The following is a 26,714-nucleotide window of genomic DNA, read 5'->3' as shown; positions in this document are numbered from 1 at the left end:
TTTAATGACTTCATGTTTTTAGTTTGCTGAAAAAAGAAACATTCTGAAGTTTACAGGCTTTAGTAGGCTTCAACACTATATGTGCTGTTCATTACAGTCTCGTTTAAATACGTCCTGCAGCGTATTTTAACATGCACTGGTTTCTTGAACCTCTGTCTTTTCCATCAATCAGAAGAAGAGGTGTTCTTTGGAAGTAGTCAATTATGTCTGCTACAGAAGAAAAATCCTGTGGGATGGAAAAAAAAAAAAAAATGAGAAGGCTATGGCACAAATGTCAGCATTATTAGTAATTAGTAAGACCAAAAGGTTTTTTTTAAACTCTAGATATTTAGCAGTCTTATAAGGCCCAGTAAATAGTATCAGATCAGCTGTTTTCATTTCTGTCATAATCTGTAGCTCAGTAACTTTTCATCTAGTGTGTGTAGAACCTACTGCAAGGTTGTATAATTAATTTGTGCAGTCTTGGCATGTTTAGCACATAATGTTGTCATTCTGCTTGACATCACGATTGCATGTGGAAGTTCAAAGAGTTGGCTGATAAACTCATCAAGTTCTGGCTCAATCAGAACTGCAGTATGTGTACTGGCCGCTCTGTTCGGTGCCAGTCAATCCAGCACAGTGCTGCTGGATGGAAGTAAACTCCCAGCAGGCTGGGAGCAAAGCAGTGAAGCTGACAGATCTGGATTTGCTTTCAACTGCTTATTTCTTTTATCTGGTATCTTACTGGTAAACAAACATTCCCTAATGAGATCCATGGATTTCTAATAGCTGTGTTCTAAGGCTATCCCTTCATTCCCTGAGTGTAAACAGGAGAATATGATTTGACTTCCAGCAGTAACATATTCTAACAGGAACAACTGTGAGACAATAAGCAGAATTCCACTGGAGTAAAAAAGCTGCCAGGTTAAGTGGCCTGACACTTAAGAATGAAACAGGAGACACCTTGAGCTGGAAGGAAGTAGTGTGAAAAGCACATAGTACCTCTTTTCCTTTTAAGCCGGTTCCTAACAAATAGATGTGATTTTGCTCCTGGTAACGAATCTGGATGTTGTACACTTTATCCCTGTACAACACCATCAGTACGTATGGATGAGTAGCTGTTTTCCTTGAGCTGTCTCTTACCAAGAATGTGCCATCCTGAAAGATGAAAAGATTAAAAATAACAAATAAATGTCAGTCTGGGTTAGATCAGCATAACAACCTTAACTAGAGCACTCATGCTTTTAACTGTTTTTTTGTTTCTGAAATCTCTGTCCTCCTGGTAAGAGAAGCCACACTTAAAGAGTTTAGGTCATTTCTCAGACCTTTTATCTTTCACTTTGCTACTTAAAACTTTTCTGTCTGATACAAATGCAGATTTTTAGGGAAGGGAGGAATGGTGTTCTGTGAGGGAGAGATGGCATCAAAGGAGGAAGTAAAATATCAAAGGCCAAACCTTATGTCACTTGACCCAGAAGAGAGGTTCATTTCTGGTAAGTGCCAGTCAAGGTTCCTAAGTGATCTATTTACAGATAGCCTAAAGTAGTGTCTGTGTAATTTCGGTAAAGGCAGTGATATTGTCTCAGATTTCATCACTGATTTCTTCATTTCCGATCTATTTTCTAGTCTTCCATTAAAAACACCCTTTCTTAAAGGCAATGAATGTGATCTCATAAGCTGGGCCTTAGTACAAGTCATTGAAATGCTGAACGTGTCATCTTCAGTTCATTGCATATGCTGTGAAGAGTAAGCAGATTTCCCATGGATACCATTTGGTTTGTCTCCACACACACCTGCGTTTAAGGCCTGGGTTTAATCTATTTGAATCTGTACTTCATTTGACTGCTAAATATAGCCTAGAAAAAAGGTGAGGTTTATCTCATCTAATTCAAGCTATCTAAAACTTTGAATTTGCAAGAAATTCCTCACTGGTGACAGAGAATTATTTCCAGAGAAGTGACTCCTAAGAGAGGTAAGGTGAAACTGCCTTCTGGAGATGCAGAATTTGTTCTCTTGGACTATGGAATACAGCAGCCTTCACACCTGGTTCAGCCTTGACGTGTAACTTTTATACAGGTAGAGATACTCAAGGTGAATCCCTCACTCAGCATCTCTATATTGGGGCTATAACCTTGCCATGTTATTTCCCTTCTCCCTTCCCAGAGGACTGCAAGGACATCCAACTAGGAGATGGTCACAGTCACTGTCGATTTAAGGAGTACCTTGTTTATTTTTCGAAGAGCTGCTTCTGCTTCTGGCCGGCTAACATAAGCAACATACCATTCATCCTTTAGTGAGTCCTGTGGCTTTTGTGAGAGAGGGTAAAGGAGAAAGTCAGCTGTCAGTGAATTAGCTTGTGATGTTAACAACATACAAATAAGTAGAGAGAAATTAGAATGTGAGGGATTCTTCAGATTCTCTGAAGGTACAAGCTTGTATATATTACTGTACAGTAAATGGCACTAAATGATTGTAAAAACATTAGCTTACTTGGATAAATACAAAAATATTACAGACCTAGCTGTAGTATGTCTGCAAGTAAGCTGGGAAACAGTAAACAGTTATTTCCAAATATTTTCAGTATAAGCTAGCTTTTAAGCTTTTTTTTTTTTTTTTTTCCTGGGATGCTATCTTTGATTTTGTTTCTCTGGGTGTCTATTTTTAATTCTTTTATTTTTGAAACTATCATCTGAGACAATAACGCAGACTTCCTGTGAACATACCATGTATGGTTGCCCAGCAGTGTTATCACTAGGAGTGGTTTGCTCTAAACTTGTATTTAAAAAAAATGCACTTAAAGGGTATGAATTTGTTACTCACCAAGGTTTTATGTAAGGAGAACTCAATATTTAATGCTAGTTGAAGACAACTGTGCAAAACAAGTAGTGCGGCAAACAAGATTTTTTCTTATTTTGTTTTACTGGGGTTTTGCTATTGTTTTTTGATTGGCAAAGGCGAAATAAGGCACTAAAGTTTGACACAGAAAAGGAAACTGAAAGCTACTACTGCCTACTAACATCCTGACAGTGACTACTAACAAGAAAAACAACTTTGAGAAATGTTCTTTTGAAATCAGAAAATTTGCTGCGTTCAGAAGTTACGGTTAGTCGTGGTACTGCTTTGTACCTCCTCCTCCTCTGTGTTTATCTGGTGAGCAGCCTGTCTGCTCGGAATCGGCAACGGAGGTCTTAGGTCAGCTGCGCCTCTTGAAGGAGACCTGCTGTTGTTACCTTCAAAAATATAAAAATATAAAAAAATGTTAAAACCAGGCAATAATTTAAACTGTGTGCACACAGCGTGTACAATCTTACAAAGCATGAAGAACTTATATCACTCTGATACTAAGGCGTTTTGAATTTATTTCAAATCAGTTCTAAGCTACCAGATGGGAACCAGGTTCTTTACATAAATTCATCCCTGGTGCACAAGGACTTGAACTGAATTTTTGCAGTTCAGGTTTCCTTAAAATCAGATGAACTTGAAATAGAGGTTATATCTTTTTTAACTTCTGTCCCACAATTACTCAGCTGAGATCATCTCTGGTTTCTATAGAGACAGTTGGAAGTAACATCTCTGTGTTCCTTGCCCTCGTGGTGTGTGGAAGCTAAAGCGTCCTGTGAGACACTGGCAGCTGTTACCATAGGTGAAAAATCTCTTGCTAAGCAATAGATATCTAAGCTTCCTTTAATTTTTACTTCTTATTACAAGATAAATACACAGTGTATTTCACACGGAAAGTGTTTTTTCCCTTTTTGGAGAGGATTCCTAAGAGACAGTGACTTGCAGACAGTATTGCTCAGCTCTCTGCAGTATTAGCTCTATTGCAAGGGATACAAAAATGAAGCTGTGACAATGGTTTGACTAGGCAGTGAGCCCAAACTTCATGGGAAAAAAAGTGTCTTAGATTCAGACTAAGTTACACAGGAGGCCTTTCAGGAACTTGACAGTTTTCTGTTCCCAATCTGGCCAGAAACCCCAACAGGAAAAAAAAGATTGTATTACCCACATTGAAATGACCTTTCAACCTTCAGTCATTTTTTGTACAAAAAAAAAAAAAAAAAAAAAAAAAACCAAACACGAGTGCAGGATCCATACCTAGATGTAAGCGTGGTGGTAGTGAGCCACTTGAGGACAGGTTTCTAGCACGGTGTAAAGAAAAAAAAAAAAGTAGTGAGCATAAATACAATACTGCTATACAACATCTCTGTATTCTGAAGAACTGGTCTGGACTTTGTGCCTGTTTCACAGAATGTGAGATCCTCCTGAGACCTGTGTAGGATGAGGATAGCCCTCTCTTTCTGCTGTTTTTTTTCTTCCCTTCTTTTCACCTAGGTATATCCACCATTAAGTTTACATGAAGGTCACTATATGGGAATAAAGAATCAATAATAGGCCACCAAGACTTCTCAGTCAGGATCAATGCAGAAAACTAGTTCAGTTTGGCGAGTTCTCCCAGGGAATGGCTGCTTTAATCCCCTAAGGCAGGAAGCACAGGCAACAGCTTGCTAGATGTTTCAGAGAGATTCCACTTACAGAGTAATTTTTCTTGTGGTTTCTATAACATTGCTGATGAAACTGCAGTTTCTCATCGCTAATGTTGCAACTGTGGAGCTACTGGAAAGAGGCCAGTGGAGGTCCAATAACATGATAAGTGATTGGAGCATCTCACATATGAGGAGAGGCTGAGGCAGCTGGGACTGTTTAGCCTGGAAAAGAGCAGGCTCAGGAGGGATCCTTTTAGTGCATATAAACACCTGAAGGGAAAGCCAGGCTCTTTTCAGTGCACCCAATGACAGGACTGGAGGTGGTGGACACAAACTAAAACACAAGAGGTTCCCTCTGAACATCAGGAAACCCTTTCTTATTGTGAGGGCAACTGAGTACTGGAGCAGGTTGCTGAGAAAGGTTGTGGAGTCTCTCTTCCTAGAGACATTTGAAAGCCATCTGGACATGGTGCTGGGCAACCTGCTGTAGGTGACCCTGCTTGAGCAGAGGGCAGAACAGATGACTTCCAGAGGTCGCTGCCAACCTCAACCATTCTGTGATTCCATGAGCTATGAGCTGACAGTGGCACAGAACTCATTTCTACAGCACCATAATCCTTCCACATGCCTTTGCTTCCCCTCCTGCATTCATGTATGTGGTTTTTGTTAGAAAATCTACAATTTCCCTCTATAGCCTGATTACAGAACCCACACCCAAATCTTCTTAAAATCAAGTGTTCCATCTTCAATTTTTAAATTTTTTTTTTTTTTTACATTTCTCCATCTAGTAGGGAACAAACTCCCTGTGTGCTCTGGAGTGAATATGTTAATTAAGTTTGCAGAACAAAAACTCCTTATCATGCCTTGATTCATGGGAGAGAATCAGGCACATGGGGGCTTCTGCTATAGCAAAATTTGGCAACACTGAATACAAGCAGAAGTATTTCTCACAGAAATAATTTCTATTTGCATATGACCTTGTTATTGCTACTGCAGTGTTTGTTCTACTGGGGTGTCAGCAGTTCCAGAGGATGATGGTGCATGGGAGAAATTCATCAAAGAGCCATTAAAACAATACAGAGTTTAGAAAATTTGCTTCAGCCTTAGACAAGGAGCCCACTAACTCATCAAAGGCTAAGTCTTGTGCACACTACATCAGAAATCAAAATTTAATTAAGGGCTCTTCCATCTAGCAAATGAAGATGTAAAAGTCTAATATTTGGAAGTTGAAGCTATAAAAAAAGTCATAGCTGTACCAAGGTTCACAATTTTAAATATGATTTATCAACCATTAAGCTAAAATTTAGTAAAAGGGTGGTGAAATTCTTTCAACTCCAGACAACTAAATTTGTGGGGTTCTTTTAAATTTTGAAGCAATCGGTAGTTGCAGCTCTAGCACTTAGGTTCCTAGAGTGTACAGAATCCTTTTAAAGAAGATCTTCTTTCACCTATATCCTGCATAGTTTTTTAGAAGATGAGCCCTTCCCAAAAGGACTTGTCAATTTTATACAACCTGCAAGCAATGCAAGATGTCTTAAGAATGGAAGCCTTGTACCATGTAGACCCTAAAATACTTCTTTGATGTAAAACTGAGGGATTTATGTTTTTTTCTTGGTTGCCTGATGTACTCTGCTTCCCTGAATACAGAGCTTCAATTATATGAAGGATTCACCTTGATAGAAAGAACAATAAAAACTAGCATGTAGTGAAGGCTGAAAAACAAAATAATGGGCTACTTCAAGTAGTTACCTTGTATTCACCTGAGAACCCTCTGGCCACCTACATGTAACTATTTGCTAAATTGAAGAGAGATTAAGATTCAAAAGGTATGATACAATAATGGGTGAAACAAACCTTTCTGCACCAGGTATACTGTTGGATCCTGGCTTAGGTGGAAGCTTGACAGCTTTAGATGGGAATGTATTGGAGCTGTATGGGGGCAAAGATAACTGTGGCACTGGTCTTTGGGGTGCAGCTGTGGAGAGGAAGAGAAGGAAACTGAAAATTCACATCAGACATTCTTAAATGAGACAGAATGAAGAAATGCTGTCATGTTACTGCTGCTTTTTAGATAAATGCAATGGAGTAAACTATTCTATAGAAAGTCCTTGATACTCCAGTTCTTTCCTGTCATCAACTGAGAACTTAAAATTAAGTATTAAAATTAAAACCAAACTTGAATCGGCTTGAGCAACATTTACATTTTAAAAACTTCTATTCTGGAGAAACCACAATTTGGTACCTGCAGTAGAGCTGAAGGTGGTAAGTAATCATATGCTCTCAGCTCCATTTCTTCTAAACAGTGGGTTTCAGGTTACCTTTTGAACTTCATTCCTTTGTCAGATTTCCCCGATATTATCACAAACAACAGCACAGAATAAAACACTTTTTTCTGCAGACGTCAGCTGCTGGTATGAGGGGAACAGATGAACTGAGCTCTGCATGGCTTAGCTAGACCTAACCTTTATGGGGTCTTAGAGGCAGTGACAGTTTGTAAAGACTCAGCCAAATGTTCTGCTTCTGTTATGGAGTCACATCACCAACTTAATTTTAGGAGGCAGCATTCTGAATTAATTTATAAATGTTATTATTACATGAAACAAGCTGTGCCTCTGTTTGTTAGAGTAAATAACATTGCACAGAAAATGGGTACCAGCAGGGTTTGACTGAATGTTTTGGGAAAACTGCCTAGCTGTTTGGTGCTGTGTGCAGATCACAAATCTCTAAAATATAATCTGTTTCAGAAAAAGAACTCCTGCTGTCTCAGAACTGGCTGAGTGAAGGAAGCCATTAGCTACTGATTTCCTGGGTTTTGCAGCTTTGATATATACATCTGCATGAGGTACTTCATAAGCATTCTACAGCCTGTCAAGGTACTACTTGACTGGTTTAAATGACTTTGAAAGAACTGTTTTTGAAAAAAAAAATAAGATGAGGAAAGACTTTAAGTTTTAAAAACCACTGCAGTAATACTTACTGTCTTCTTCTTCCTGGGGAGCCAAAAGAAAATAAAAGTTAGCAACACATATTACAATTCTTGGGAATATTTTAGAAAGCAAAAAGCTGGAAGTTAATGAATTTTGAGTAGACAAGGACCCTAATATCTATACTGTCACTTTCATCTAAAATGCTGGGTTTTCTGTCTTCATGCAAGACCAAATAATTTTTAAATTTCTTGCATCGAGGTGCAGCTACTGTTTCCAGATAAGCTGTGATGTACTTGTCCTATAATGGATCTTGATCCAAAGTAGTCAGAAACTCTCAGCAAATGTAAACTTTCCTCGTTCCTTCAGTAAGTGTAAGCTCTCAGAGTCTTCTGAAAGTGAAATCCTCAGGTCGTCTTATGCAAAAAAAAAAAAAAAAAGCAAAAAACACCAAACCCCCAAAGCCTTGTGTAAGCAAAATCACTTCTCATAAAAATGTTCTTCCTGTTATCTGAGGTGAAGTACTCAGGGAATAAACAGAGCTTGACATAAAAGAACTGTTCAAAAAACCTCCATGGACTATGAAAGATTCATGAGTATTCATTGTAATTGGTAAAAGAAATACATTTACCTTTTACCTTATGAATTTATACAGGTACTTCATTTTATTTTAGTCCCTATGCCTTTAAATATTTACTTTGAGACTATACTTACTCCATTTTTTTTGTGTGGTGGCCAAACCTGCCTGAAATGAAACAGAGAAAACAAAATATGAATCATAGGTAGAAAATTACTGATCCACTTGGTGTGCATTGGGCTATATTTTCAACTAAGGCATGAATTTATAGTAAGTTTTACAGACCAAATGAATGCAGAAACTTTTTTTTTTCTTCATAAACATATCTAAGATTCTAATGTTCAGCTATAATCTAAGATGTCACACTAGTCCTTAGCCCATCTTGATTCTGTCAACAAGGAAAGTGTCTGATGAATTGTTTATAAGATTAGGGCTTAAACCAAGTTTTAACAAAGAGGAAACATTAAACATAAAGTCTTTAACTTATTTATTGTACTTAGCAACATTGCTGGAGCACATGATAAGCCTTCTAGTTTCTATTTCTCTGATAAATTGTCCTGGCTGATTAGCAGATCTCAATTACTTTCTTGTTTTGTTTTAAGATGTGACACACTGCTCAGCCCACAGGTTGTCTACAAAATGCTAGAGAATGATCCAGGTCTGCTAGAGAGCACTGTTTGCTACTATAGGGTTTTACAGGCTAGTAAAATCAATGGTAGGAAAGTAAAGCTTTCTTTTTCTAACATGAGGGGGGGAAAAAAAAAAAAAATAGTAGAACTCCTGAAAGAATGTTCCCTAGAGCAAGAACCTGATCTGCTGTAAAAAACACGGATCATATATTTCTTTGTGCAAATCAAAAGTGAGTCATGCCCCACGTAACGGCTGTTTCAGGTATGACTGGGGAGAGTTTCTCCTGCATTGACAGTTCCTGCAGCTTACAGCACCCCCCATGCATATTCATAAAGCACAACCTGGATACCCACAGATTCTGCTGCCATACAGGAGCAGTAAATTATATCTATCCTGTGTTGCTTATCCATATTTTTATTAAGTTAAATTTATGCTTTATTAAATTTGAATTAAATGAACACTTACTTTACAGGGGTTTGCTTCCTTAGAGAAAGTGGGTTGCCTCTATCGTATCTGTCACTTGGTGGGACAGGAGGTTTTGGCATCATTGCTAGCTGTTCCCCCAGGGATCTAAAGCAGGAGCAAGATGATGAAATAAAGGCAAAAAGCTGCTCACTAGGAAATATGTGGGTAATGATGGCATTGAGAGTCTCATTTCCAGAGGCAAAACTCTTACCTTAGCTGTGAAGTCAGAGGCTGTAAAACAACAAGATATAGTTAAGAGAATGTGTAAGTGTATCAAAACAGGTAAAAACCATCAGTAAGCACGAAAACAAAAAGACCTTACCTTTTCAGGCAAGCCTGGCTTCCTCCCTGAAAAGAGTAAAGACTTACATTTAGAAAAAAATGACAATTAAGATAATTAAACAAACTCACTATTAAACAAACAAGTTTTGAATATCATTGAAAGTGAATTTTGCAGATTGAAGACTCAGCCTAATGACATGTAAGCCAGAAAAATATTTTGGCTTTGCAAGAGCTGGCCAAATTGCTATATCTCTTTATCAAATTAAATTCAGATATTTTCAAAGTGGCAGGTTTTAGAATCATATTTTCTATGGTTCAGCTTTAAATTACTGGATATTTTGATGCCATTATATAATAGATGAAAGTGTTTAGATAACAAATAAAAATCATAGAGTAGTCTCTTCAGATTCTGTGTGAAATATGGTCCTCAGATCTGAAACAAATGCCCTTTTTTTTCCTGTGCTTTTTCAGTTCTCAGCATTAAGTCTGGGTGACAAATGACATATAGCAGTGTTTGCAGATTCGTTAGCTTTGTATGCAAATGTTAGTTCCTCTTTTAACCTACTAAATATTTCCTTGTCCATTCACTTAAGTGTTACATCTAACCTTTTACTGCACAGAGACCTCATAATGTCTTTCTGTACAACTAGTCCTGAGCTAGGGTTGCTACTTTTTGGATGCACTTTCTTTCACTTTATAAGTACTGCTCATGTTATTTATTCATAATCAGATCACCTTGTATGCGATTAGATTACAATTTGTTTGGTTGAGCTTTGTTCTTTGACATGAATAATAGTCAAAGTGATGATTTTTAATAATTAAAAAAACCAAACCACATATATTAGCATAAGCAAATACTGACCTGATACTGGGCTTTCTCTTTCAAATGGTGGAGCAAGGCGATCCAGTGTCGGTTTTGTGCTTCTGTCTATGGAAGGAGCTGGGGCTAAACACAAAAGCTCTGTAAGGTGATTTGCTAGTATAGGTCAATATATCTTGATTTTGCATAGCCATGAACTGGTGTTACTTCTTAGAATAACAAGTGAGGCTTCTGTGTAAATAGTAGAAGAAAGTGGAACTGAGGAAACACAAGCAAAAGTGAAGTGCTATACAGCCTGTGGGGAGAACTTTTCAAAGAAGAAAGCAACTGTACTTACGTTTCAAAGGCTTGATATTTCTGTCTCTACTCAAGTCATTGTTGCTTGGTGGAGAAGGAAAAGCTGGCAGCTAAAACAAATATTTTGCATGTGGTTAAAGCGTGTCTTTACCTTTCTGTTTTAATTTTAGTATATCAACCCCACCACACCACACCTGCCAGTCTTTGCCTCTGGTACAGCACAAGGAATGGGTCTCTGCTCAAGGCAGGAAGGACAAGAGCTGTTAACACTCCTGAAAATATGACCTCAGATACTTGAGGTTTTGTTAGATGCAGAATTGGCTCCATCTGCTTCAACTCAGAAGGAATTCTCTAGTGGCATGTTGTCTTTGTGGAGGGCGTGTGTATTGTCAAAGGAAGGAAACAGGAGCTTCAACAATGCTGTTTTACCTTTGCCTCTTCGACACAAGAGGTGTTAGTTTTGGAAACTGGTATTGAAATTAGCAGGTGTAAATTTGACATTGAGAAATCTGTCTTAACTCTGTGTCAGTGACTTGCTGACTGAGGCAGGGGAGAAAGGACAATTCCTTGTGACTGGGGTCAAGCATTGTCTTGTCAGCAGCTGCAATGCACGTTTGTGTCTAAACCTACATTAATCCAGACAAATGCCTTCTGATGTTCATTCTTATTCCAAAACAAATAGAGCAGCAACTTAGAACAGCAGTCTTGACAGCTTGTGACACTTAAGAGTTCTGTATGTTTATATATACCAACTATGACACTGGATCAAACCAAAAGTTCCTCTATCACATCCTAAATTTGCCTTTACTTGTGTATATGGGTAGGTCTAATGTACACATGTTCTTGCCTACAGTGAACCTATAGAGCCAGCTGAAAACAGCAAAATAGCTTTCAGTTTTGAAGTATTCACAGTACCAAAGAGAAAGGAAACAAATATGGTTCATCAGAGTTCTCACTATACAATCCTGTATATTTGTATGTGGTCTTAATTCAGTTGGACAATTGCTCAAAGTATAGCTTGTAAACAGCCTTTTTTTTCTTTTTACAAATATCACTAAGGAAACAAAGGCAGCTATTATAAATCTATCACTATTTATGGGACAGGAATTCACAAGTGAGTGCAAGTTTCCCATGAAAGGAAAACCCAAGTAATGTGAAATAATTCAATATGTTTGCTCCATGAAACTTAATCGTCCCATGAAAAAATGGCCAACTTGCAGCAGAGTTCAAATCTATCTTGAAATTCTTCCTTTGCATACACTATCTGAATAAAAATGGCATTACATCTGGACTCCTAAGAATGCGTTGACACAGGAAATAGGTGAAATATCAAGAAGGGAACATACAGAAGCACCTCTTCCTGCAAATGAGGCTGGTACTGGGGATGGGCCAGGTCGCTGGGGTGGTACTGGAGGCTGATGTGATGATCTAGTTGTTGGAGGTCTGTCTAAAGGGAAAAAAAACAAATTCCAAACTAAACAACTACTGAGTTTGACTATTTTATTGTCATTAGATCTTTAGGAAAAAGAGCTCTTGCAATAACCTGCATATTTAAGTTAATATAGCATAAAGACATTTTTTGGCATATAATGGCTCCTCTTTGATGGTGAGGTAACTCCATCTGCCAGTTTGTTTGCTGCAGTGCAGTGGCTGTGTGAAGCAGCAGTCTAAATGGCAGGTTTGAGGTCCTGTATTTGAATCCTGCAGGCTGCTGAAGAATCTGACAGAAAAAAAAGACTGGCAGAGAAAGCTGATCTCTTTCTTTCCCCAGTTTTCACTAGAGTTTTTTTGCCAGTGTTGCGACAACATGCTCTGTTCAAGGTTGCACTATAAAGCTAATACAGTATGCACATATTTAACTTCACACAGATTCAGACCAAAGGCCAAATAATGCACACTTCATGCAAAACTAATCTTCAGTCCAACAGACAGAGCTTGTCTGAAGTATAAAATTTAGCTTTAAAAGTCATAAAGCCCCCAGGATGCTGTAAATGCATGTCACTAAATCTTGTTCATGAACTACACTATTGACTTAAGGAAAAAACATTTTATATTCCATTACCAGCCCCCTAAAATGTGACTGATAATGTGTGAAAATATAATTTAAAAATGATTCATACCACTTAATCTTTAGTAATTACCTATGTAATCTGTGTTGTTTGCAAGTGACTTGGCAGGAAAGATGACGTTGTGGTGTGCTTCATCGTTATTGGATGGAGGTGGCTCATAGCCATCACTGTCGTGTTCTCCTTCCTCTGGTTCCTCTGTTGGTGATTCATAGTCAGCTTCATCTTCCTTTTCCTGGTCATCATCAGGGCTTTCGTAATCGTCATCTTCATCCTGACAAATGTACATTGAAGGATAGATGCTCTAACAGTATACTAAACACTTGAGTGAAATTTCCTTGTGGCCTTTCCCTGTGGTATTTTTCACTCTGGAGGATAGCAAGTTTTTACAACCAGTCTGAGTGAAAAAAGTCTTGGTTGAAATAAAATAGGGAAAGGAGGCAGCAGTTTCTTAACACATGCAGCGCCCAACAGGTTCAGAAAGGAAACAGTTATTTATAACAGTAAATGCAATGGAGGTCAAGATAGGGGGATAACATATTGAAATGCACAGTGCCTTTGTTTATGGCAACAGACAAGGCACCACCAAAGAGTTCAGTGCTTCCTAGAAATACACTGGAGCAGCAGATAATGCCTGTTGGTATTTGTTCTTGTCTGTACTCTACAGCCTGGAACTAACTTTTTGATAATGAGGTCTTTGATATGGGTCTTGATGCCCTCCACTGACCAGAAAAAAAACAGCTTCACACAACTTGCAGGACCTAATAAGATCATCGTGAAAATATGGTAGCAGTCATTGCACACATCTTCTGTGCAGTCTGATGAGGTTTACAAGAAAAGAATATTTGATTTGTGATTGATATCTTGGATGAAAGTCCCAGAGTAGGTCTGTACTGACATAGAGCTCATGTGTGCTATATGTGCAAGTCTCCTGCAAAATTAATAGCCACTGTTTTTAAAAACCCCCTGGTCATTGAGGCAGTGGTACAGGACTCTGTCTTGTGTTACTGGAGGAGACTTTTTTCTCAGTGAAGGAATTTGTAGGTAGCCGCCCCAACCATTCACGCTTCTGCTTCTCTTTATCCTCATCCTCACAGCCCCTGCCACTGCTCGGTCCATCCATGCTGCCCAACGTCAATAATGCAAGAAATGATAGACCTTACAGAAGAGATAATCCGTTCAACCAGTACGTTTTCTTAACACTGATACTCACAAAAGAAGACCAGCCCCCATCTTCTTGACTGTATCCTGCATAAAGAAGCATAACCACAGGCTTCTTAGCATGTACAAGCATTTAGACAATCAACACATAACTTGACAAAAGCAATGAAGCAGATCCCAAGTCCATTCTGAACCACAATCCTATGTCACAGGAACAAGGTAGGTCTGTCAAAGGCAGGCAGGCAGTCATGAGGGGTACTATGAATCACATCCTGATTCAAAACTATCAAAAAAGAGTATAACTATCCTATGAGATTTTATGTGTGCTGTTGCTTCAAGAGTGTCCTACACTTCCAGTTCTAAATACAGTTTGAAGTAGAATACTTTCAGAATGAGCACAGACTTCTTATATCTTCTTTTCATAGTATTTTATTTTTTACATCAAAAGGGGTTTGGTGTGGTTTGGTTTTCATTTCAGGACTGGAGGAACACAGCAGCTTGCAGACAATTTAAGTGCTTGTGCCTTCATCATAAAATAATTGAAATAAAACTTCAGAACACAGCAGACATCTAGAAGCTCACTTCTTTAATATAGGGTGCTGCTAGGAGTAGGAGCAGGGGGCAGAGCCGTTGGAACAGAAATATATAAGCACTGGTACTATGTAATGGGTTAAAGAAAGGCAGTTTGGGGATGCTCATGGAAATGTCTGTGCTCTTGCCTTCTGAAATGCTGGAGTTTGAGCCCCGAATTAAGGTTGACATATGGGTGATTCCCACAGCCCTTCATACAGAGGTGGTGAGTTTGCCTTATAGCTTCCCCCCAGGGTGCGGCCGGCCCTGCAGGGAGAGCCAGAAGGGAAATGAGCCCCAGGGGTCCTGCAGTGAGTTGACAAAGGTCAGGTGTCTGCTTGGGGATAAAAGCTGGGACCACTGGCAGGGAGTCAGGAGTGTCTGTCTGTGGAGTGCACTCCACAGAGCTTCCTGGTTCAGGGCAGACCTCCTGACTCTCCCTGGAGCTGGGCCCCAGTCTGTTTAGGCCTTTGTGAATGCGGGCCGATTGGGTGAGAGTCGCCATGTGGGCACCTTTCTCTTATGTGTTCAGCTTGCTGGTTTGGCTCTTTCCCATGCCAACTGTGGGCAACCTCGGTTCACTGTTTGTACCACCTGTTGTGGGCCAAGTCACATCTTTGGTGGGATCGTTGGGGGTGGCATCAATTATGTACCAGCTGATTGACTTGTTTGTACCCCCGGTGATCATTCATGGAATGTCCTTCTTGCTTACAATACAGTCTGTGTATTGGTTTCTCTTCCTGCTTGTGGTATCATTTTTGTTGGGCCTGGTCATTGGCAGAACACCTTCCATCTTTTTCTATTTTAAAAATATTTTTTCTTATTTGGTCTCCTATAACTACTCTTTATCCCTTTTGCAACAACTTTGTGATCTCAACTCCTCTTTGTTGTTTTGGGTTTCACACAATCCTGCATTGCTCTGCCCTGCAAGGATTAACTTAGTATTTTAATACTTCTAAAACCTTTTTGTTGTTAGAAACTGTCTGCCACTGCACACTTACCTGGATTTTCAGGCGATTTTTGTGTTTGGCCCCTATAACAAAGATACAAAAATAGTTTCTTCCATTTGCAATTCTTAATTGTTTGAAGCATACTAAAATCTGTTGCCAATAAAGACAGTAGCTTTAGCAGTAGAATGACGTTTATATAGAAGGGTTTACCTCTGCCCAAAATGCCAAAATACTTCATATCTGACATACAGGATCCTAATGTAAGCTAAACAGCCTTGAAAAAAATTCAAGGCGGTGATTTGAGTGTTTAGAAACAAGGGGACTTGGTAAATAAACTTACCAGAGGCCCCAGCCCTGAGAATAGAATCTTTCTTTATTACTTCCATTCAAGCTGCTGAAAGTCAAATTCATAAATATTTGTGGGGTAGATAAATATTTTTATGGTTTTCATTTCTAGTTTTGAAACCCAGTTAATGCAAAAGTGTAAACCCATGTTATCAGATGATGTAAACCTGTATTATGTAGACTAAAATTTTCATCTTACCTGACTATAAATTGCTCTTTTCTTGTGCAATGTTCTTGCAATTTTTGCTCTTTTATAAGAATATTCTATTCCATGATAACTTATAAAGTATTAAGATGCATAACAACGTATAGGGCTGTGAAATGCATTAATGATTTATTAAAGTCATAATAAATGCCTCAGCTTTATAGCATTCCTAAAGATTCATTTACTTGGATGGAAAACGGTAAGAAATTTGTATTAGTTGGTTTGAGACATAGCAGAACTATCAAGGGTGTTCATGGGCTCAAGGCTTTGCTGTTCTTAAAGGTTAGCATTAGCAAAACAGAGTTTTATTTTATATAATTTTCAGGCTGTCCTATTGATACAGATATTATTGATCAAATTGAAAAGTCATCCAGAAAAGATGTACCTGAAAGCCTTGAAGAAGAAAGCTGAATGGGTTTACTTACCATTTTGGCAAGAAAGATAGCCTCCCTTCATTTCGGTTTATTTCTTGACTTAATTTACTCACAATTCTATTAAAAAGAAACATGAAAATAGTTTTTAAAAAAGCCTCCTTGAAACTCGTCAGCCATTTTCTTCACTGCTTTCCCTTGATATTTACTAAATTTCATCTGGTAATTCTTACCATGTGGTAAGAATACTGGATTTATCATCTTACTGCAAAGTTGCACTATAGCATATCCAATGGCAAACTAGGCTATTTTTACACAGTTAAGAACCAATATTGTTGGATTAAGTTTAAAAATAAACGTGAAACCCAGCAAGCTGTTGAAACTTTGGGTGTGGCAGTCATCACGCAGTAGAACACTGCTTTAAATAATGGCAATTGCATTAACCCCTGGGCTAGGACTTGAGGAAGACAAGCTTTCAAGCAATCTAATAGTGCAAAAAAACCAACAAACCCATGCTATTTTTTTTTTTAATCCTAAACCATGCTAAAAATCTTTCTTTTAATGTTATGTCCCTCCTCTTGTCCTTACTACTTTCCTAATGTTTATCTTACTGTAATTCAGATTAAAAGATAAATTCATGGAATGGGGTTGCTCTGTCTGATTATGGAAAGTGCAATGGAGACAGATCAGACTGTCAGCAAGTATCAGAGAGCAAGTGATTTCAGATCAATACGGCCACACTGTCTGAGAAGGATGAAGATGGGTAATTTGAAGTTAAGGATACATACTCAAGGATCCAAGTCTGAAAATAGAAAGGTAGAGGAAGGATATTTTTTGTTTTTAGCAATTTTCTGTTTTGAAGCAAATATTGTCATACTTGTTTCTTTTGAAATAAGCACATGCACAAATTAACGTTAGTTATTTAAGAGGGATTTATAGCTGTCTACATCTGACATTGTTACCCAAGCAAATTGTCTAAAGCAAGAAAAATGTCAAGTTATAGACACGGGAATCCTCCTGCTCTCCTTCTTTCCCATGCAATTATCAGTTCTCTGCACAAGTAATTTCCTTCTGCTCCAGGTGCTAAGGAAGCTGCTGTGTGAACAATCAGTTTCTTGTGAAACATCAGGAAATGTTCTGGGGTCAGTGGTGCACTGCATGTATCAGTGCTCTGGTTGAGAAGTGGATTATGGAACTTGTGTGTGGCTTATTTTTCGTTGTAGAAGAGGTAGAGGAAGGATCTTTCATGATATTGTGTTTATTTTCAACTACAGAGGTAAAATGGAGATCACTGATTTTAAAGCTAATAATCCTCTTAGTTCAGACTGTGGGTATGACTGAAACTTGAACGTTTGGAAGCTCTCTGGACTAAACCTGGGCTGGCTGCTGAGGAGTTACACCAACTGGGTTTTGAGGGAAAACTGAAAAGAAAACTTTACTCCTCTTGTCTTGCTGCCAAAAATTTAAACATTTGCTGCTTAAAATGCATCTAATCTTCAAGTTTATTTGAAATGCTTCAAACCAGTGGCTCAGAGAGGTTACTAGAAGAAAGCAAAGTTTAGAAGGTTAACACTTTACAAGCAACGTTGTGACAGGAGATCAGTGCATGGAGCAGCTGAGTCTGTAGCCATGTGAGGAAGGAAGTACCCAAACCACACTGCTTTCTGAGCTGTGGGAGTGGATGATAGGACAGGATAAGGCAACAGCACTTGCAGAAAATGTTACTCAGACCTCTCTTTTTCTTTCTACCTCCTCCACCAGACGGTGAGCTTAAAATGGGCAGGAAGTAGAAAAAAAAATTAAAAAAAGCTTAGACACAACCAAGCCCCAAAGCAGTACTCCAAAACTGGCTTTTGTTCACCCCACTGAAGATATTGTTGTTGTGAGTAGAATCCATTCTACCTGCACTAGGATAAAGGACTTAATATGGGTGAGAGAGATGGAAGGTCAAGTACTCTAGGACCAGGAAGTTACTCTCTTCTAATAGAGAGTTTTAAAGGTTTTATGAAGTTTTTTAATTTTCAAAATAGTGTTTAAATCCTTTTTTTTTTTTGGTATTTAAAAATAATGCAAAAAAAAGATTCATGAAGATGTACCACTGTAACATGGCTAGTGGACTTTAACTTTCAAAATAATAATTGTGTTAATAATGACAGCAGATTTTAGGAGTTTTTAAATTAGTTTTAGGAAATTACTTGTCTTACTTTATAATGACAAATGTTACCTACTTAGACACTTCAAGATTTTTGTAAAAGTCACAGTATCATCCCCAGGTAATGCCACAGTTATATTCACAACCTGCTCAGTAGATTTACTCAAACATTTATATTTAGTAAAACCACACACACAGCTCAGGAGGTCTGTGTGGATGTAGGCTGTGGTTTGCTAACTTTGTCTAGCTTCAAGTGCTGGGTTCTGTTCTCAGTAAGTGTAGGTCAGCACAACCCTGCTAAAGCTACTGAAGAACAGTTTCTGGTGTATATGTGCTTTTTATTCACTCCACTGGCCAGTGCTGTGACACTTGCTATTTATAGTCAGCATTTTACAGAATAGGTTCAAATTTTAGCACTGTTGCTACATATCAGGTACTGTAACTATTATATGCTAAGGTGTATGTCAGCTTGCAGAAATCTGCTGAGAGAGGTTTGCATTGTGATATCAAAGTAAGGCATAAATGTATTCTGCAAAAGTCAACAGCAAGCACTTTCCATTTTGGTGTGTGCATGGAGATTATGAATTAATAAAATTATTGTTAAAAAAATGATAGGTTCCTCTACCCATCGATTTTATTCTGTTGGCGGTATTTTGATGGGTTTCTTTTGTTTGTTTGGGTAGTTTTTAATGGCAACCAGTTGGGGTTTTTTTGTACCAAAGCTCTAAATTCTTGTTTCAAACAGTGGCATTACATGGAGGACCCCATGTCACATCAACCTTTTTCCATGTATATTCACAATATTCTAGTGAATTGTTTCCCTCTTTGTAAATGTGGAGAAAGCTGAGAGCAAGGACATTAGTTTCAGAACTTGTATTCATATTTATTAATTTACTTATTTATTCAGTACTTCAAGTTGTGCACCAAGCTTCACACTTCCTTTAAAGCTCTTGATTCCAAGTTCTCTTCTTGCTAAGAAACCGAAAAGATCTGACTAGAAAAGGCTGTTTCCTTTCTGCTAGAGTTTCTTTCTAACTTCTATGAAAGCTATTCAGATAAATTCACATCTTTTTCAAGGCCTTTTTCACAGGAGCTAAGGAAAGGTATTTAATGCTGAATCAATTATTCTATACTGATTTATGTTCATCTCCTTAGCTTGAACTGCTCAACTGTTGTATATGTACCTAAGAGAATTTTTAATGTTAAATTTGTTTGGCTTTACTTACGGCACTCTGAGTTTGGGAAATTTCTGAATATCATTTTCAGACATGTTCTGAAAAGCAAACATATGGTATACATCACAAAACTGTCCATAGAACACCCTGTGACTTACAGAAATTTGCATATTCAAAAATGTGGCATGAAGTTTCAGCTGAGTATAAAGTGCACAGAAAATTAATGCAAGGTAAGAGCCTACCCATTCCATGGCCCCTACAATAAGTGAACCCAATCCCAGAAAAAATCCTCTCTATAATTTTTTTCTGTGTTGCTGGATGTTGGTTTTTGGTTAGTATTGCTACCAGTTGTATTAAACTAGCTAGGAGGTTAATAAGCCTCACATGCATTTGTTTACACACAGACTACAACAAAATATATAAGGCAAATAATGTCACATATAACGTCATAGAGAAGTCCTTCCCTAGCTAGAATGTTTTAATGATGGGTTTTCAAAAAGTTCTGTAAGGAAAAGTAAAATCTTCAACCACCTTTTAACAGATGAGAGTTGGGTAAACTCTCCAGCAGATGAGCTATTCTTCCAGGCTTAATTTCAAATTAATGGGAATCTGCACACAGTTAAAATCAGGTCATTTGTTTTCCTGATTTGTGTTATAAACCAAGTCTTCATTAATGTTCTCACTTTGTCTTACAGGCACAATTAAAACCCATCCCTGCTCTGTTTCTCAAAAGAATTGGATATCACACCCCCTACTGTGACAGCTTTCTCCCTAGCGATTGTCAGATACTTAAGCTAACTCAGGTGAATAGACAGTGAACAAAAACATTCCAGAACTATCTTTAAGTCCTTTTTTTTTTTGTTTTCTCTCTCTTTTCCTTCTCTTGCTTTCTGGATATTGCTTTTCATTGTACAGTCCCATCACCTAGAACACAGAAAACCTATCCTGTGTGTATTTGTGCTTAACGAAGTCTTAAGATATTATAATTCATCTCAGTGGACCGTGTCAAAACCATTAACAGAGAGCTACACCCTGGTAATATCCTGCGATACTGCTTATAGTGTGAGCTCAACAGAACATGCATGCTCTGCTTGCAAGCAGCACCAGAGCCATTCTTTCTGGTAATTTTGGAATTTTGCTTCTCAATAAATATAGAAGGACAGAATATTTCAAATGCTCTCTTAAACACTTGTAGTTTTAAGACAATGTGCAATGACATGGCCTTTGTAAAGGGCTGTTCCTGGCAGGGAAGGCAAGCTTGTACCATAGATTCTGATTTGTTTCACAGCTTTTTAGTAGAGTTTAAAAATATGATTTTTAAGCGACTTCAGAAGCTAGATATACTGAATTTCTTTACATCTGCATAGTTATGCATGATTGCAGAGTTTCAGGATAAAACTGGTTATTTTAAAACAGCGTGCTGGAGTTTTGTGCTAAGAATCTTAACTGTAACATCACAGTATGTGAAAAATCACAGGTACAACTGGTTAAGTAGCTGAAAGCTCCTGGGATTTAAGAGCAGCTTTGGCAGCCTAACAAAAAACTTTCTAGAAACTGGGATGGGAGTAGAGTGTTTCTTTCCCCTTCAACCATAATTTAGCAATTAGATTGCAGATTATTCCTGACCTGAGCTAGGATGTGCTAAATCTTCAGAGCTTTACTGATGTCCTGCAGAGAGAATCAACCCCTCCTCTTGTTCCTACACGATCAACTCCAAGTTCAGGACAGATTAGTGTATTATGAAAACCTTTGGGAAAGTCTTTTGTCCAGTTAATCACAAGCTTCAGAAACTCTCTTTGGAACACAGATAATAGTCTGGTTCTTTCTATCTTTCTTACTACCAACAATAATTGGTTCACAAAGCTATCAATGATTTTCAGGATGGAGCAAATCCTGTCTGTGTTTTCCAGCACTGTTTTGCCTCTGGGAGTACTCACAGGAGTAAAACACAGGAATAAAAAATACTCCACTTATAGAAATGTCCTGCAGGATTTACTGAAGAATTGTAATTTTTTGTGAAGACTTTCTAAGCTTCTCTCTGGAATTCTGGCAATAAAGCTGACAAGTATTATTGATTTGAACTCTTATAAAAAGGTGATGTTGCCACTTAAAATATTAGGGATTTTTATTAGAATAAGTTACATGGAATCCCTCTGGTTTTATTCCCACTACATCTGAACTTCAGTTTCCTTGTGGTAGCCAGTAGATAACAGAAACCTGACTTGAAAACTAGGATGTTATTCTGATAAATAAAACAGCAATATTTTTACAGTCAGGTTTACTGTACAGATCTGACAATAGATACAAAACCTGCAAACTCTGTCTCAACAGTTTCTTGTGTGCAAATGCAATTTAGCAGTTTCCAATAACTTACAAAACATAAAAAAAGATATTTCTTAGAAAAAACATCCATACACAGAGGAATTTTTTCCAAGACTGCGTCATACTCTAGTGTATTCCATTAAAGTCTCCTTTTGTTGTTCTCTTTAAGAGGTGAGCCTTTTAGCATTCTACAATTGACAAGTAGGTCAAAAGCTTAAAAAAAGTCTCAGCAGGTGTGAGCAGCTTCTTGCTCACTTAACAGAAAAACATGTCTTGAATCTACCAAGATGCCTCTGAAGAAATTATGTACACTCAGCTATGCATTTACAGAAGAGTCTGGAAATAATAAAGAAATTAAAAAAATAAAAAAATAAAAAAATCACATAGGTATTGCTTTATTTGTGCCTCACAAAATTCCAGAATTTCATAACATTTCCAGAGCCAGAACTCCCAGTCCATCCCCAGATCCTTAGTGCTTGAGCTAAGGACAGTCTCTTAGTGATAAGTCAGACAAATCCTGTGACACACTTGTGAATAATTCTGACTCCACCCAGTAGGAGGGAGATGTGATGTCCTGTTCCTACAAAACGTGTCTGAAAACTGTGTTGCATTTCAATGAAATGTCAACAAATTTGATTCCTTAGGACAAGTACATAAAACATAAGAAGGGTCTAGGAGAGCTATGCAAACATTTCCCCACTAAAACTAGTTACACAAGTGATCAAAATTACTACTTTGGGGAAAATTAGGCTAGTTACTATAGAGAAATAAAATAAAAGTAAAACGAAATAATAGAAGAAGCCCTTACGTATCCTAATGGGTGTGTGTTTAAGACCTGAAAAGAGCAGTTTTTCAAAACAGTTAAGCAAAGTTGTTGAAGCCAGGAGCAATGTTCATTTAAACCCACTGGGACTTCCCTTACTTGTTTGGTGCTTTAAAAGTTCACTGATTTTGTGTATTGCTTCAGAATAAATCTAATTTTAATTGTAGAGGCATGAAATAGTGATTACAGTAGAAGGCCAGTCATTCTGGCCAGGTCTGTGTCTTCTTTAGTAGGAGAGGACGATTAATAAATGTAATTTTTCTGTAGTTGGTATTTGAAAACAATCACTTCCTATGGAGGAAGAGATGAATTCAAGACAAGATTGTGGTTTTAAAATTTCCCTGTCAGTTTATAAAGTACTAAAACACATGAATATCAAACAGCATGCTTGAGTTCACAGCATTCCACATTTAAAGCAAGATGTATGGCTGATTTTAGCAAAGGCTTTTTCTTCTCCTGTTTGTACCTCAATAAGCATCTGCAAGATAAGTGCTTTGCATCTGCCAGTGCAAAATAAGGAGTCAAAGCAAACACTTGGTTGGATTTTTACAGCTCTACTTACCAAAAACCTTTGTCCATTTATGCTGTGCTTTCTCACAACTTTCTCACAGTCCTTATACTTTAACTGTCAATGAAAAGAAGATAATTATTGCACCCTTAATTATAAGACTGGATTAAGACACTTAGACATATGGCTAGCGTTGAGTGGATGCTTCAAGTTACCCTTTTGTATGCTAGAGCATGTCTAAATTACTCATTTTGATCTGTAACCATGGATTTTCAAGACAAAGGTTCTTCAGTGGACTTGAAGTTTTTCATCCATTTAGGAGCATGTAATTTCTCACATTTAAAAAACACCTCATAGTTGCCTGGCCCAAAGAAATATTTGGAAATTTGATAAGTGTGGTACTGACTGGGATGAACAGTTGCGGAAAACAGGAAGTACAGCAAAATAAACCTTAATATCTTGGAATACTGAAGTCCTGACTTCAGTACATGAATTAATTGTGATTGAAAAACTTCTTTTTTTGGATGGAAATGTTGTTTATCCTGGAAATTATCTACAATATTTGGAAAGCTTTTCCATAACATTGTTTTACAGTAGTATCTAGGACAGGGACATGTATTTTAGATGATCATATGGATAAAAGAAGAAAGCTCCTGGTCCTATGAGGCAAAAATTTAACAATAATTTGGAGGACTTAGGGAAAACAAACAAACAAAAACCTAAAAAGAAAGCCAGATGACTCTTAGCAAGATATGATTCTTAAATATTTTCAGTGGATGTCTTAACATTTTAAAAATAATAATAACAGTAACAGCATAATGTGAGGTCACAGTTTATATTTTTGGTCTGTCTAGAATGCATTTTTTCTGTTTCAAGTTGATCAAAGATCAGGCACAGCAAGTGACCTTTTGGAGCCTCAATACAAAAGAATGGCTCTGGTCCGGGCTGTAACTTCAGTTAGTGAAAGTTTTGCAGTCAGATGACAAAAATCTTACCACTGCCCTGTGTCATGAACAATCACTTCATGTGAGAGAAGATTTGAATGTGAGTTTCCTTTGAAAATCATCCCATAGTTATCTTATAGAATCATAGAATTGTTTAGGTTGGAAGAGACCTTTAAGATCATCAAGTCCAACCATTGAGCCATTAGGGCTTTAAAGTCCTCTGCTAAAACAGATCAGAATCTGTCAGGGTTGGAAGGAACCACAAGGATCACCCAGTACCAACCCCTCTGCCATGAGCAGGGACACCTCCCACTAGATCAGGCTGCCCAGAGCCTCATCCAGCATCTTAGCTTAGGAGAAGAAAAAAAGAAAAGAAAAAGAAAAAGAAAAAAAGAAAAAAAAAAAAAAAAAAAGAAAAAAAAAAAAAAAAAAAACAAACTTGGTTATCCCTCTTGGACCTGAATCCTGGACATTGAACATATGGCTGCAGGCAAACTATATTAGTCAGATGCAAATAAAACATTCCAAAAGTGTGACATTTGATCTTTCATGATATGTGTGAAGGAAACTGCATGAATTTATCTGTGGAGAAGATCTGGTCACTTATGGTAGTGGCCCAGAACTTGCTGACTTAGGCTGACATTGTCCTACACAGATTTCTCAGATTACTTTAAGGGGCTTTTGTCCTTATTCACATACCCAGAAGTGTAACACCAAGATTATCTCTGTCCTGAAGACGGTCTGGATCAGTAGAGGGGAGGTACTGAAAAATTAATGTAACTGGGCCCATTCAGTTATGAGAGAACTTACAGTTCATCCTTTTATGACTGTTAAGAATATCATTATCAACTCTCAGGAAGCTATTTCCCTTCTTAGACTCTTGGAAATAGTGATCCAAACCACCATGCAGCACTGTTGTGAGATTTTTCATACTTGTCTGAAGTTGCCTGTTGATAATGATCTCATCTGTTCCATCTCCATTTCTTGGTTTCAATTTCCTGTGCCACTAACCCCTGCACTCAGAAATTAGAGGTGTGTAAGTAGTTGGCAGTTGCACTTTTCCAGACATTTGGTAGACATAGATTTCATGTTTGATCTGTTCGTCTTTATTAGATGTTTTTTCATTCTAGTATCAAACTTGCCTCAACTCCCCAAATAAAACTTTCACAGAGCTATAGGAACCACTGAAACAATAAATTTTGCATGATTTCAAAACGAAGCCCAAACTGTTCCAAGTTTTACAAGTCTTGTCCAATGCCTCACTTGAAAACAAACCAGCTATGCTGGCATTACTTGAAAATCTTCCCAAATCTTCTGACAGATCTGAACATTAAATTCCAGGCAAACATTTTTGGATATTGGGAGAGTGTGTGCAAATGCAAGCAAGTTGGAGCAGGCACTCTGAAGTGAAGTCAAAAATGAACAACTTACAGAGAAAACACAGAAATAAAATTCTGGTAAAACTAGCTCAGTTACTCATTCCTGGGCAATTAGAAAAGTGTCAGTATTGCTGTGCAGAGGATATATATCGGCACTGAATTCGTGTATTGCCTTTCCTGTATATGCTTCTTTTGGTTGTACATGGTTTTTTCTTCAATGTGGAAACTCTTCTGCATTAGAAAATGAAATTTATGGATTGTCACAAGTGAAAAAGATGTCAAAAGAAACAGAAGTTCCTAGCTAGTCATACAAGGTAACTTTAGAAAAATTAACAGGGACAGAAAAGCAGGGGTAGCTAGTAATCTTGAGCCTTGAGTTTTGACCATGATCTTTTAGAATAGGGAAGTCAAAACACAAGGAGAAATGTTTTTTTCAGCTGAGCCTAAAAAAAAAAAAATTATGAGTCTGTGTATCCACAACTGTTGAGTTCCTGGCTAGGTTCTCATGGCTGTGAATAGCAAAGACATTCAGGGGCTCATTTATGAGCACTGAGCAACAACTAGAAAACTTGTAACCTTCACACATTAAAAACTTCTACAGCGATTGATATGTGTTATATCAACAGTTGCAGTAGGGAATGCATTTTCTCTGAGAAGCCCTGGGTTTCTTTTACACCCAGTTTAAAACACACTGTCAAGATTCCATGACAGATTTCACTAGCCAGTGTAACTCAGGTTCTTAACTGTCAGTGGGTTAGCTTTTACTTTTGCAGCAAGCTTTGCCCATTATAAAACCATGTAAATTTAGCACTAGCAATGTTCCAGTACTTTGTTCCTCCATCGTACAAAGGCAAAAGACAGTTAATCTTACCGTCCTAAAATATTCTGCTAAGTCATCTGGGTTCCACGTAACCACGTCTGAACGGTAGGGAACGTTTCGCAGATCCATGGTGAGCTCTCCCCTCTAGGCACTTAGGGAACATTCATCACAGTAGGTTGATGGAAGAGCCATATATCCCTGTGCACAGCCACCTCCAGCACCTCCAGCAAATCCTCGCCTAACACCCAGCTGGTTCTGGTGAAGATCAGTGGTTTTTTAAAAGTTAGAACGATGTTGTTAGGACATCCAAGAGAGCTAGTGCTTCCTCTAATACAAAATGGTCTCTTCTCAGAAAAGTCAGCTCGTCAGCCTTACCACTTCCTTTGTCTGAATATAAATAAGTAAACAAGGAAGCACAGCAAGTGTTGAAAGTGCTCTGCCTGCTACATATAAGTAGGCGCCTAT

At 37.9% G+C, this 26,714-nt stretch overlaps 1 protein-coding gene across 1 annotated transcript; it reads right to left on the bottom strand.

Moving 5' to 3' along the window:
• LCP2 (lymphocyte cytosolic protein 2 (SH2 domain containing leukocyte protein of 76kDa)) lies at positions 1–26,378 on the bottom strand. The gene is made up of 21 exons (XM_008950387.1): positions 26,301–26,378; positions 23,161–23,223; positions 19,505–19,551; positions 16,181–16,246; positions 15,257–15,288; positions 13,738–13,772; positions 12,600–12,798; positions 11,805–11,905; positions 10,499–10,568; positions 10,204–10,287; positions 9,382–9,407; positions 9,271–9,290; positions 9,060–9,164; positions 8,102–8,132; positions 7,441–7,453; positions 6,318–6,438; positions 4,075–4,118; positions 3,106–3,209; positions 2,202–2,279; positions 982–1,137; positions 1–226 (listed from the first exon to the last, which is right to left on the bottom strand). Exons 1-21 carry the CDS (start codon positions 26,376–26,378, stop codon positions 104–106), a joined length of 1,596 nt encoding a protein of 531 aa, XP_008948635.1. The 3' UTR covers positions 1–103.
• Between the last annotated feature and the right edge of the window lie 336 nt (positions 26,379–26,714).

This window comes from Merops nubicus, unplaced genomic scaffold (genome assembly GCF_000691845.1).
Source record: "Merops nubicus isolate BGI_N331 unplaced genomic scaffold, ASM69184v1 scaffold14392, whole genome shotgun sequence".
Classification (NCBI taxonomy): domain Eukaryota; kingdom Metazoa; phylum Chordata; class Aves; order Coraciiformes; family Meropidae; genus Merops; species Merops nubicus.
The sequence above is the reverse complement of the archived record's forward strand: the minus strand, read 5'-3'. Positions and strand labels throughout refer to the sequence as shown.